The sequence below is a fragment of the Tursiops truncatus genome, chromosome 5, assembly GCF_011762595.2.
Source record: "Tursiops truncatus isolate mTurTru1 chromosome 5, mTurTru1.mat.Y, whole genome shotgun sequence".
NCBI lineage: Eukaryota > Metazoa > Chordata > Mammalia > Artiodactyla > Delphinidae > Tursiops > Tursiops truncatus.
The window spans coordinates 91,552,689-91,566,070 of NC_047038.1; the positions used below are offsets into that span (position 1 = coordinate 91,552,689).

At 44.4% G+C, this 13,382-nt stretch overlaps 1 protein-coding gene across 2 annotated transcripts in view; it reads right to left on the reverse strand.

Moving 5' to 3' along the window:
• SCARB2 (scavenger receptor class B member 2) overlaps positions 1-13,382 on the reverse strand; it is a 68,807-nt gene that overhangs the window by 4,053 nt on the left and 51,372 nt on the right. For both annotated transcript variants that reach the window (XM_073805365.1, XM_004316640.3), the window contains 5 exons: positions 9,356-9,525; positions 6,438-6,556; positions 4,964-5,037; positions 3,560-3,611; positions 382-540 (listed from right to left, as the gene is read on the reverse strand). In XM_073805365.1, the coding sequence (XP_073661466.1) occupies positions 382-540; positions 3,560-3,611; positions 4,964-5,037; positions 6,438-6,556; positions 9,356-9,525 (574 nt within the window). The remainder of the gene's footprint in view (positions 1-381; positions 541-3,559; positions 3,612-4,963; positions 5,038-6,437; positions 6,557-9,355; positions 9,526-13,382) is intronic.

Sequence of the window (13,382 nt, forward strand, 5' to 3'; positions counted from 1 at the left end):
TTCTGGGGTCACACAGCTATTAAGTGGCCAAACTGGGATTTGAACCTGGGCAGTCTGACAAGAAAGCCCGGGTGCCTAGCTGTTTTATATTCTTCCTCTTTTTTTCAGGTTACTTGCAAAGACACAATGCTTTCTCCCAGGGGTTCCATTCCTACCAAGAAAGCCTGAAATACTGGAAAATACCATTCTATCACCCCTCCACCTTGACACACTTCCCTTGCCTCTCATTTGGCCCAGCAGTAATATAACCATGAAATCACTGTGCCCAGCATAAAACCTCAGAACCCTAATAAGCCCGCTGACAGCCCTTCAGTGAAGCACAGCTGAAGTCCTCAAGGAACGTTATTCAGTAAGGGAGACATTCCTCCAGCCACTGCTCACCTCGTCCATGGATCCCTGTCCTCTGCACGCGAGCCAGGTGAAGATCAGACCAAAGAACACACCCAGCGCCATGATAATGTAGGGTATGTTGGTGATGATCTGAGTAGTGTTAATCACAGACTTCAGTCGACTTGCAGTCTCTTTATCAATGAGAACACTCTGCGAGGAGGAGCAAGAAAATAGTATTCCCTTGATTACTGAATATCCAGGGTGTAAAGTTTTTTGCTCTATCTTTCCTCCAAACCATTAAACACAATTTGGGTATGTCCTCCTGTTAGCAAACCAGAGATACTGAAAATCCTTTTATAAGTTAGAATAACCAGAGGGGGCACTTATTCACTGATGTCTCTTTTCTCCTGAAGACATGTTTTACTCAAAATTGGTGGGAAAAAGGAGGGGGAAAGTATTCAGAAATACTGAGATAATATCAGCTTTTCTTTTGTATCAGACAACTCCATGTCACCCTTCAAAATCCAACTCAGCATAACTTCCTTCCAGAAGTCTCCTTTGGCCTGGTTCAAGGCCCCTTTTCTGCGCTTCCATCTCACATTCTAAAATCTTCCATCACTGTCTCCACATTCTGCATTATAACTGTCTGTTTACTTGTTTGTCTCCTCCTGACTGTGAGGTTCCTGAAGGCAAGACTTTTATTTCAGTCAACTAAACACTGGGTATAGCGCCTGAAACACAGTAGGTGCTCAATTAATGTCTCTTGATTAGATGAATGAATGAATGCAATATTCCAATAATGGCATGTGGACAGCATCATTTCTCTCTTGGTTGGATCTATACTGATCGGGACCAGAGGTCTAGACAGAAAGTGTTCAGGGAAGTCTTGAGGCTAACCAAAATTCCAGATAACTAAGGGCAAAAGTATTATCACCTTAAACTGTGAGGTATCTGAAGAACTTAATTCTATAAAAATTATTAGCAACAACTGGGACTTTGGGCTTAATTTAGGCTCAATTTGCAGATGAAGGCCCATCATGGTCAGAGTCTCCACCTCTGGAAGGAAAGGGGTGGGACAGCAGTCTCCAAGGTCACTTCCAGGTCTAATGTTTTCCTTTTCTAGAGAAGAGAAAAGTCAAGTTCTTTCTGGGAGGGAGTAAAAGCATGGGGTTTCACTCCATCATTCCCTGGACTCAATCTAGTCTTTAACGAAAAGTCAAAGCAGAAGTTAAGGTGGAGGGGACTTCAAATATGGTGCAACAATGAATGTAAGCTGGCAGAACAGGGCCCTTCCACACTTTCAAAACGCCCTCCTTCCATGGCTCTCCCCACAAACAATAACCGTAATGACCCAGGAGCAACTGCAAATAGGTCCTATAAATGGTAAATACTGCCTGAATTCCTCCTATGAAACAATAAAAGCCTTGTCTTAGAACTGTAATCACAAACCCTTCAAAAGTTTATCAATGTGGCTACCAATACAATGCTAAGTTGAAAAAGGATATAAAACTGTATCTACCGTATGGTCTCAACTATGTAATATCAAAACCAGAAAAATACTGAGGCAACATAAGCAGATGTCAATGGCACTTTTCTCTGAGGGATGGGCTTGCTTATCAAGCAGTTCACTTTTTAAATACAATTTTTAATCTCCTGAGTTCTATAAAGAGCACGTTACTTTTACAAAATGTGAAACATCAAATTTGTTTTTACAAAGTTGTTTTGGAAAAAAAATTTTACGACATATTGCTGAGGAAAATAAAGCAAGTTAAAAACAATTTATCAGGGGCTTCCCCGGTGGCTCAGTGGTTAAGAATCCACCTGCCAGTGCAGGGGACACAGGTTCGAGCCCTGGTCCAGGAAGATCCCACATGCCGCGGAGCAACTAAGCCCGTGTGCCACAACTTCTGAGCCTCCTCTGCTCTGGAGCCCATGAGCCACAACTACTGAAGCCGGCGCACCTAGAGTCCGTGCTCCACAACAAGAGAGGCCACTGCAATGAGAGGCCCGCGCACCGCAATGAAGAGTAGCCCCCTCTCACTGCAACTAGAGAAAGCCCGCGCAGCAAATAAGACCCAACACAGCCAAAAATAAACTAATCAATTAATTAAAAATAAAACAATTTATCAGTCTGGCTCAGGTTTTGCAAGAAGTCATTTGAACTTTCCCTTTCCTTGCTAATCTTTGTTACTAAATCTTCTACAAAGAACAAATATTTTCAGGGAAGAGAGAAAAATCATGAAACTTTAACAACTGTTGCTGTTAACAATGGAAGCCAGCCGATCATGAATTTGAGGGGGAAAATTCTGCAAGTTTCCCCTCAAAACTGGGTGAAAGAGAGAAGGGAAATTGGGGAGATATAATTACAGTAAATGTGATATGTGATTCAGAAAAGAATTTATCACAGGTGTCTTAAATAGTGGATGTTTTATGAGCTTTCAGAATATGCTTTACAGAACTTCAATTTATGCCTAACAATTAGGGATAACATTTCTGTGGGTACACTGTGAAAGAAATATTTCTCAAGAGAAACTCCTCTTGTTTGAACTAAGACAGGAACCAGAAAGTAGAAAAGACTCTATGCTATGATGGAGGATAAGGCACCCACGTATCACTGCAATTAATGGGCATGTATCACATTTTATTTAATCATTTCTCAAGCACCCCACGCTCTTTTTTATTCTTTTTCTCCTCAACTAATGAACGGTAAACTAATTACCTTTGCATTTTGTTTCTTACATAACCAGCTTCCCAGAAAGAAGTTTCACTCAAATAATGTTCTTGACAAGGGAAATTTCTTTCTGTCGTTTTCAAATCTCAGACACAGGAAGATTCATGTAAACATATAAACAGAAATTTTCTGAGGACAAACAGGTTTTTAAAAATCACCTTGGGTTTCCCTGGTGGCGCAGTGTTTGAGAGTTCGCCTGCTGATGCAGGGGACGTGGGTTCGTGCCCCAGTCTGGGAAGATCCCACATGCCGCGGGGCGGCTGGGCCCGTGAGCCATGGCCGCTGAGCCTGCGCGTCCGGAGCCTGTGCTCCACAACGGGAGAGGCCACAGCGGTGAGAGGCCCGCGTACCGAAAAAAAAAAAAAAAAAAAAAAAAAAAAAAAATCACCTTTGCCCCTTTCTCACATCTTAAATTACACATAGCTACAATCGCAGAAGTAGGAAGTTCCCCAAGCTTCCACAGGTAAAACGTACCTGTGCCTCCTTCCCAGGACTTACCTCATTGATATACATCACTGGGAAAACCAGGGTTCTAATATTTCCCGTTTCACTACAAACACAAAAAAAGAGACTATTTTATAGACATCCTCATTAGGATGGCACACTGGCCTGGCGAGACAAGTTTATATGAAAATGCCAGCCCAGTTATTTCATTAAATTACCTGGAATTTATGCAGACCTCTTATATCTGCAAACACCTAATAATCAGCAGTTAGATCACAAACAGTCTAGCAATTCAAAGTGTTGCATATTTATGTAAAGTGTGTTTAACCAAAACACAAGATGCCAAAAGTAAATTCATCAAAATGATTACCATACTCCCAAGAGTTATTGGAGGGGAGGTTCCAGCAGAACAATGCTGTCATTCCTCAGAATGTTTAATAATCAGGCTACTCAGTATTGTCTTTACAAGAGCCTGGAGCAATCACTTACTGAGCATTTACTATGCACCAGCTCTGTACCAGGTGTCTTGGGAACATTATCTCACTTAATTCTCATGGTAGTCCCAATGCAGTAGGTATTACTGTCCCAGGTTTAAGACAAGGAGATGGTGGCTCGGAGTAATTTGCCCAGGACCACCATGAGGAAGTGGTGGAGCTAGGACTGGAATTCCACTTTGATTCTAAGGCTCTAGATTGTAACTACTAAATTATACTCCCTCAGAAATACACACACAAAATGCATCCTTACAAATCACATTTGCTTTCTAGAAAGATCCCAAACACATGTGCTTAAACCTGGCAAATTTTATGGGGGGAGCCAACCAAGTTTGAATGATAGATAGGCAGACAGAAAGATTAGATAAGTATAGATATATTATAGATATGTATTACAGTTTTGCATTCTGCTTTTTCATTCAACATTGAATGAAGTCATTTTCTCAATTTCCACTGAAAAGTCTGAGCAGGAGATTATACTCGAGAATCCTAATTAAGCAGATGGAGTGTGGGTACACTGGACTCCAGAGAGTATTTAACCATCCACGGGAGGGTTTGTGGCTGGCCTGGGTGGGAGCAGTGGAAAGAAAGGGAGGGAGGGAGGCAGCCAGAGTCCTGGTGAGGGAAATGCTTAGCAGAGTGGGTAAGAGCAGACTCTGGGCCTCCGTTTCTTCATCTGTAAAAGGGGGTAATACAGGGTTATTGTGAGGAACAAATGAGTTAATGTATGTAAACTACTTAGAATAATGGTTGATCCATGGAAAGCATTCTGTAAGTGTTTGGTTAAGTAAAATAAGTAACTTCCAAGACCAAGGCTGCCCATGACAATGCTGATCGTGCCTCATCCCTGAAGGGCAGGGTGAACAGATTTAGAAGTGGGCTGTACCCCTCTTGACATCAACCCCACCAGAAAGTCAATGTAGCAAAACCACCCTCTGCCTCTGCAGAAACAAGCGAAACTTACATAAAGTCATCTAATTTTTTGACATAAACGTTGATTTGGAACCTCTTGGCTGCTCTTAGGATAATTCCAGTCAACTGTGAATCAGAGAAGTAGAAAGAAAACGTTAGGATTTATTAAAACCACACACACAGTTTCTGTCGATAGAGCACCGTTTCTGGGTGGTTCTGATAAACAGGGCGGCCACTGCCACATGTGCTAGGCGGAGCGGGACGAGGGAAAGCTGTTCCCCAGGACAGAATGAGAACTGTGGATTGTGTTAGGTGCCTGGTAGACCAATGTTTCTCACACTTGACTATGCATGCGAGTCCTTGGGCACCTTATTAAAATGCAGATTCTGATTTGGTAGGTCTGGGGTGGGGCCTGAGATTGAGCAGGATGCTGTCACTTTGAATAGCAAAGCCCTAGAGGACCCGGGCAGGAAGGAGCTCCAGCAGATACTCTGTCGGCTCTGGGTTTCCAGGCCGAGGGCCAGAGTGCTACAAGGAGGACGTGGTCACAGCCAGAGAATGGTGCCCACCTGTGGCCAGGCCCACCCAACAGAGCCCGGAGGACAGACGCAGCATTGTCCTCCCGTGGCCACGCCACCTTCTGCACCAAGCGGGTGGGGTTGTGCCTCACCCTGGTGACAAGCGGTTTGGCTACTGAAAAGGAGCTGACTGATGGCTAAGAGAGAAAAGGGAGAAAACCACACCTGACCTTATTCACAAAACGATAAGAGCACCGATTTCTCAAATATGAATGCAATGAGTGTAGCTAATGGTGAAATGCCCATAAGTCGCTGTGCTCAAAGAATGTGCTGGCTCTTCTGTGACTGTTCCATGCATGTGCTCAAAATCCCAAGCATGAAGATATCTCACCTTTAATTCAGTCCCTACAGTGAAAGGTTCTCACATTGTGAAATGATACATCCTTTCAACATGGTTTTTAGGTTTTCTCCTCTATGAATACGGGATTAGAGTATGTATATATTTGATGCTTTTTAAATTAATGACGTCATATAATAACTCTCAAAAGCACCTGTATAAAGAGTTTTGCCAAAAGTGACTAAAGCTAACATATATACATTTAAATTTCAACCGAAACGTTCCTGGCAGCAGAATGTCTTCACCCTGCTGATCTGTGGCCCAGTGAGAGGAATATGTGTATGTTCAGGTCCAGTCTTTTGGCAACAGAAGACTGACCAGGTTACCTGGGTCCGATTCCAGTTGTTTCCAACGATGGGACTTTCACTGTTGCTTTTTTGTTAAAGTGGGTTTGCCAATATTTCTGCGTATTAGCTCAATACAACTCAGCCTTCTAATTACAGGGCTATGAGACTCTGCATCACATCACACTGAGCTGAGCTCCCTCCACTTGAATATGTGAATGGAAGGAAGACAATACACTTCTCAAGAGTACCCAGGGCTAAGCTGGTGAACACCGTATAGACAGAATAAAATGTATGTTTTTTAACCAAGAAGACGTGTGTACTCACAGGATTAATGTCCACAAATGTCTCATGATAGTCCTTATTTGGGTGCATGCCTTCTATGGCAGAAACAAACTTCTCATCTGCTTGGTAGAAGTGTGGGAAAGACATAATAATAGGTGCACCTGCATTTTGAGGAAAACAGAAATGAATGGTGAGGTTCTTAAAAGTCTAAGATGAATATAAAGTTCCTGACCACAAATCCAGTTCCTCAGTAGGGGGAAAGCTATACACAGAAAAGTTGGATTGGGGAGAGGGGCAGGCTAAAAGTATATCCTACATCTCTTAGCTAGGGATTTATACTTCATCTTCTGACATCTCTTTTACCCCTACATTATTTTATATCAGAATATGAAGCCCTGGCTAAATCATTTATTCTTCAACAAACATTTGCTGAACCTATAATAGACAAATGCTTTACACACATTATTTTAATTAACGCTCCCAGCAGTCCTATGAAGTTAGAACGATTTCCTTCCTTTTGCATTTGAGGAAAGGGAGGTTCAGAGAAGTTATAAAATTTCCCCAAGACATCCAGCTTTCAGGCGATGGAGGCAGAATTCTGATCGAATAAGGGACGACTCATTTTAAAGCACTTGTTTCAACTGTAATTCTCTACCAGTACATGGACTTTTTTCCCCCTTATTTTTCTGCTTTTCTGTTTATGTTTTACCCAAAACAGGCATCTTGCGGCATCTTAGTTCCCCGACCAGGGATTGAACCCCGGCCCTCGGCAGTGAACGTGCGGAGCCCTAACCACTGGACCGCCAGGGAATTCCCAATGCAGAATTTTTTTAAGACTTTGCCTGCTCCTGCCATCTGCAGCCTCTGACTAGATCAAGGTCTGCCCACAGGAAGACACTGTTTTTTTTCTTCCTTTTTTTTTTTTTTTAAAAAAATTTCCTATTCATTTTAAGGAACACATAGAGAAGCAAGTTATTAAAGGAAACCTATTCCATTGATAGATTTTGCTCTTGAAAAGAGGAGAGGGACTCAATAACTGCTGCCAGGAAAATACATTTTGGGAGAAATTAGCTTAACGGCAAGTAGTTTAAGTCTGCTCACATATCCTCCAGCCCATGGCTCAGACACCTCACTTGTCATACACACAGTTCTGCTCTCTGCTGCTACACAGTTTCACGAAGACATGATTTCCTTCTTTGTGACCTACACTGACCTTTATTTATTTATTTTTTTGGCTGCACCACGTGGCTTGTGAGATCTTAGCTCCCTGACCAGGGATGGAACCCAGGCCCTCAGCAGTGAGTGGGCAGAGTCCTAACCACTGGACTGCCAGGGAATTTCCTACACTGACCTTTAAAATGTATTTTTAAAGATCTGTTAAGGACTTAATAAGGGCCAGACACTGTCCTGAGTGTTTTACATACATTATCTCTAACCTTCACACAACCCCCCAAGGAAGTTATAATCACCCCCATTTTACAGATGAGAAAACTGCTGTCTGGAACCCTCCTTCAGCAACGTGGCCAATTTGCTAACAAACAGAAGTCAATTCCAGATCCCCCTGACTCCAGAACGCTCACTCATCCCACTAGCCAGAATGTTCCCCTGGGGAATGCAAAACACTTGAGGATAGTCCTGAAGGGTAATATTTCAGTCCACATCTGGGAACACAGAACAGGCAAGAGGAAAAGGATTATAGCAAGAGGTATGACTGTTGCAAAGTAGAATCCTTTTGTTGGTTCTGACATCAACTTCTTGAGGAAGCAGACTGTTAACAATACAACAAGAAAAATGTGTCTACGTGTGTGCCTTGAACCACAGAAACATGGGTTGATCGGGCAGGTGCCATTTCAGGACCATCCCCCAGTGAGCCAGCAGGAGAGGTCTGATCTCTAGGTCAGGGTTGTGTGTTCCCCAGAACAGCGGTTCCCAATCTGGCAGGTACCACCTTCATGAGAATCACCTGAAGTTCATTAAAACTACAGATTCTGGGGTGCTAGCAGGTAGGCCCTGGGACAGATGTTTTTAATGATTCTCCAGACAGTTCTGAGGCCAGGCTTGGGAGCCATGACCCCATCAGACAAGGAAAGGGAGGGTTATCCCAAAAGGAGATTTTCAAACCAAAATGACACGGGGGCAAAAGTTAGCACATTATTCAGGAAAAAAGTACAACTTTAATCAAGAGAAAGGAGTTACAGAGTTTCTCAAGAGAAACTTTAAACAAGAATTGTAGCCTCAGAAAGATCGCAGTACAAATATGAGAAGACCCTAAGTTCTAGCAGGAATTTGCTCAGAGGTAAGGATTTTATAAAAATCCCGTTCCTTCTCTGAGCCCTGGTTTCCACAATTATGAACAGAGGCTACTGGCTGTCTATCTAGCAAGGCTATTGTGAATATTATGCAGCATATGATTGCAAAAACTAGTCCTCGTGATGAAAAAAATGCTTCTGTCAGCTGCACCCCTGATCATTCCACCTCATTCACGGAAAGGAGCAGATTAGCTCAGACATTAAGAAACACTGGCCCTGGACCGATTTCAAGAAAAAGAAAAACAAACTCTTAAACTACTTCCCAGGGAAAACATAACACGGCAGTCTAGGAATAAAAATCATTACAGGAAATATTATTATTATTCTTTTTTTTTTTTTCGGTACGCGGGCCTCTCACTGTTGTGGCCTCTCCCATTGCGGAGCACAGGCTCCGGACGCACAGGCTCAGCGGCCATGGCTCACGGGCCCAGCCGCTCCGCGGCATGTGGGATCTTCCCGGACCGGGGCACGAACCCATGTCCCCTGCATCGGCAGGCGGACTCTCAACCACTGCGCCACCAGGGAAGCCCCAAAATGTTATTCTTGAAAGGTCAAAATCGCTCTTTCTATTGGGCTGACAACATTCTCTGTTGAAGAACACCAATCCTGCATCCAGACCCTCCTGCCCATGTCCCCTCTCTGAGTTCTTACCGTTCTTGCAGACGCTGACATTCAAAACTCCTGAGCCCAGGCAGTTTCCTTTAGGTATACAGAAGCCAGCGTTGTCTGAGGTATTGGCTAATATTTCTGCAGGCACCTTAAACCTCAAGGCAGGCAGTCCCTGTACGCTCTCAAAGTCACTGAAAGTTACATATACTGACCTGTTAGGAGGTAAGAATAAAAAGTCAATGTGAGCTCCCATCAGCATGATCTGCCCGTACCAGTGAGTTAGGCAACCGTTCTTGGGTATAACGTCGCTAAAAGCTTACAGGATAAGTGGAAAATGAAGAGGCAAAAGAAAGCTTGAAAGGAGCTCAACCCATTGAATGTGTAATAAAGTAGGAGACAGATTATAATGAAAGATGTTTAAGAGGCAGCAGCTATGCTAACATCTTAACAAGACTTAGAAAAAAACATAACGTGGGGTAGAAAATCAAGAAAATGAGTTAGAATGGATATTTGTGCTGAAAGAAATGAGTCGCCTAGGCTAGCATGGACACATGCCAGGGTGAGGCAGAGGCAAAGCGAAAGCTGAAGAGTTGGCAAAGCGTGTGGCCCCGTAGATTCTGCAGGCCTGGAAAAGTGCCCCATTAGACAGATACTTGATTAGAATATATACTTTTTTTTTTTTTGCGGTACGCGGGCCTCTCACTGCCGTGGCCTCTCCCGTTCCGGAGCACAGGCTCCGGATGCGCAGGCTCAGCGGCCATGGCTCACGGGCCCAGCCGCTCCGCGGCATGTGGGATCCTCCCGGACCGGGGCACGAACCCGTGTCCCCTGCATCGGCAGGCGGACTCTCAACCACCGCGCCACCAGGGAAGCCCTAGAATATATACTTTGATACTCATTTCCCCCAAATAAAAATAGTTTCCGTATTTTGCCTAGGTTGCTTATTTCAATGGTGTTCAACATCATTCTGCCTTCAGTGGTTACAGCGTTTCAAACAGTGGTCCCTTATGATACCAACCACCCTTCTACGTGCACAGCACCTGAGTGACAGCCAAGGCACTTTTCACATACACTGTGGTAACTGATCCTTCAGCCCTGCATCTGAAGGCATCTGAAGGCTGAGGGGAACTGCTTTGGGGGCCTCACTTTTTCATCTCTGAAGCACAGCGGGCACACATCCCTCCCTGGGTTGTGACTTACAGGAGTTGCCTTCCACTGCACATCCCACCCCATAGCATTTTTTCATGAAAATTTTAAGCAAACAGAAAACAGAGAAAATACTATAGTAAGTACCTTTTATAACAAATACCACTTAGATAAATAAAATGTGTATTTACGGATACAACCGGAGCTCTCTGCGTAACACTCCTGATTCTAGTCCTCTGCGTCCCCAGAGGTAACCGCTGTCCTGAATTTGGGGTTTATCGTTCCCATGCAGGTCTTTATACTTTCACCTATGTGGCTATTCATAAACAACTTGTGGCACTGTTTGTTATTTCTAAATGTTACATAAACAGTATACCATATTCTCTTTTACAATTTGCTTCTTCCTTCATTATATTTTTAAGATTTATTGCACTAATGTACATGGTTCTGGTTATTATATTTTACTGTTTGCTTGTTTTTTTGCAGTACGTGGGCCTCTCACTGTTGTGGCCTCTCCCATTGCAGAGCACAGGCTCCGGACGCGCAGGCTCAGCGGCCATGGCTCACGGGCCCAGCCGCTCCGCGGCATGTGGGATCTTCCCGGACTGGGGCATGAACCCGTGTCCCCTGCATCAGCAGGCGGACTCTCAACCACTGCGCCACCAGGGAAGCCCCTATATTTTACTTTTAACATGATATTCTATCAAACAAATACCCCATTATTTATTTATTTATTTAATTTTAAACTGTTTGTTTGTTTGGTTTAATTTTTGGCTGCGATGGGTCTTCGTTGCTGCGCGCAGGCTTTCTTTCAATTGCGGTGAGCTGGGGCTGCTCTTCATTGCGTTGCGCGGGCTTCTCATTGTGGTGGCTTCTCGTTGCGGAGCACGGGCTCTAGTGCGCGGGCTTCAGTAGTCGCAGCGCGTGGGCTCAGTAGCTGTGGCTCGCGGCTATAGAGCCCAGGCTCAGTAGTTGTGGCGCACGGGCTTAGTTGTGCCGTGGCATGTGGGATCTTCCCAGACCAGGGCTCAAACCCATGTCCCCTGCACTGGCAGGCAGAATCCTAACCACTGCGCCACCAGGGAAGCCTCATTATTTATTTATATTTTCCTTTTCACAGGCACTTAGATTTCTTTGGATGGAAGAAATTTTCACATATTGAGATATGGGGAAGTTATTCTGGCTTACACATGATTTAACTTAAACTTTATGCTAATGGGAACAGCCTCTCTCATAGCCTGTCATTGTACATCTGCTTTAACCATTAAAGTAAAGAATGCTTTTAAAAATCAAAATGGAGTAATTGTGGGTCACATTCAGGATGGAGCCGGGTGGCCATTGTGGATGTGGTTTCAGACACATTCCTGCATCACTGTGAACATAAATTTTCTGAACTGCATCAAACTCAAGGACACCACTAGCTGTTCTCAAAACAGTATCTGCTCGCAGTGGCCAGCTGCAACCTTACGGTCTCAAGGTCTCCCCTTGTAACTATGCAACCATTTCAGATCCCAACCAATCCTTGCTTAACAAGCACTCTTACTTCTTGCCAGCTCCAGTTATAATTCTTGATAAACAACTCACGTAACTAACTGCAACCTTGAGGTTTTTGCCTTTGTACGTCTCCCCCATTTTGTAGTCTGATAAAACACAATTCAAGTGCTCCTTGAATCAGTGTCTCCTAGGCTACAGTCCTCAGTTTGGCTCAAATAAAACTCTTTACTATTCCTATTATAGATTCTTTATTATTTCCGTTGACACTTCCAATTTTTCCTAACTACAATCCATCTTGCAGTGAACTTTTCTGTATAAATCTCCTTCACGTATGTACACGAGTTCTTCAGGTCAGGGAACCTTCATAGGAGAGAAGTGCGGAATCATGGGGTTTGCACGTCTTTGGCTTTTCTAAGCATTGCCAAGTGGCTCTTCAGAAGTAGTGGTACCAAACAAGAATGAGTTTCCTCTGTGCCATATCTTTAATAAGCCTCCTACTACCCTCTGAAGTTTCTTTGTCTCATCCATTGCGCTCAAACGTATTTTCTCTTCCTTCAGTCCTTTCACAAATATTGACTGAAGGGAGCAGCTGGATGGAAGGTGACTGAGATATTCCACGTGAAAGCTGGAAAGGGTCTGCACCATGGCACAGAGAGCAGGGATGGAGTGAAAGGAGAGCTCTTTCTGAGAAGGATGGATCCCACTTGCTGACTGATTCAGTGCAAGGGAAGAGGGAGATTTATAGTGATTCTGGAAGGGCTGACTGAGGAGGTGCTCAGTTGTGTGAGATATGAAAGACCAGAAGAACAGCTGACCTTGAGAATATTGACTCCATAGCATCAAAGGCAACTAGATTAATTCTTTTTTTTTTTGCAGTACGCGGGCCTCTCACTGTTGTGGCCTCTCCCATTGCAGAGCACAGGCTCCGGACGCGCAGGCTCAGCAGCCATGGCTCACGGGCCCAGCCGCTCCGCGGCATGTGGGATCTTCCCGGACCGGGGCACGAACCCGTGTCCCCTGCATCAGCAGGCAGACTCTCAACCACTGCGCCACCTGGGAAGCCCCAACTAGATTACTTCTGATGGAGGAGAAGTCTCACAAAAAGCCTTGCAGGAGTGAGTGGGAGAGGAAAGGGAGGCTGTGTGCTCAGCCTCTCAGCTGAGCGGTTTTAGGGTGAAGGGCGGGAGAAGCAGCAGGGATGACGGGGAGCTGGGAATCAGGTCACAAAGCAGGAGGCCTTCCTGCCACAGAGGGGACTTCATCATGCATGTCTGGACAGAAATAGCAGGTGGGAGCCAGGGAGAGGTTGCGGGCCACGTGTGAGCAGATGGGATCAACGGGAAGGTTAGAGCTCAGCAGAGACCTATGAACTCTGAAATACGGACTGCAGTATGCTTTCTTTACCTTCTATGGAGCGACCACCTGCTGA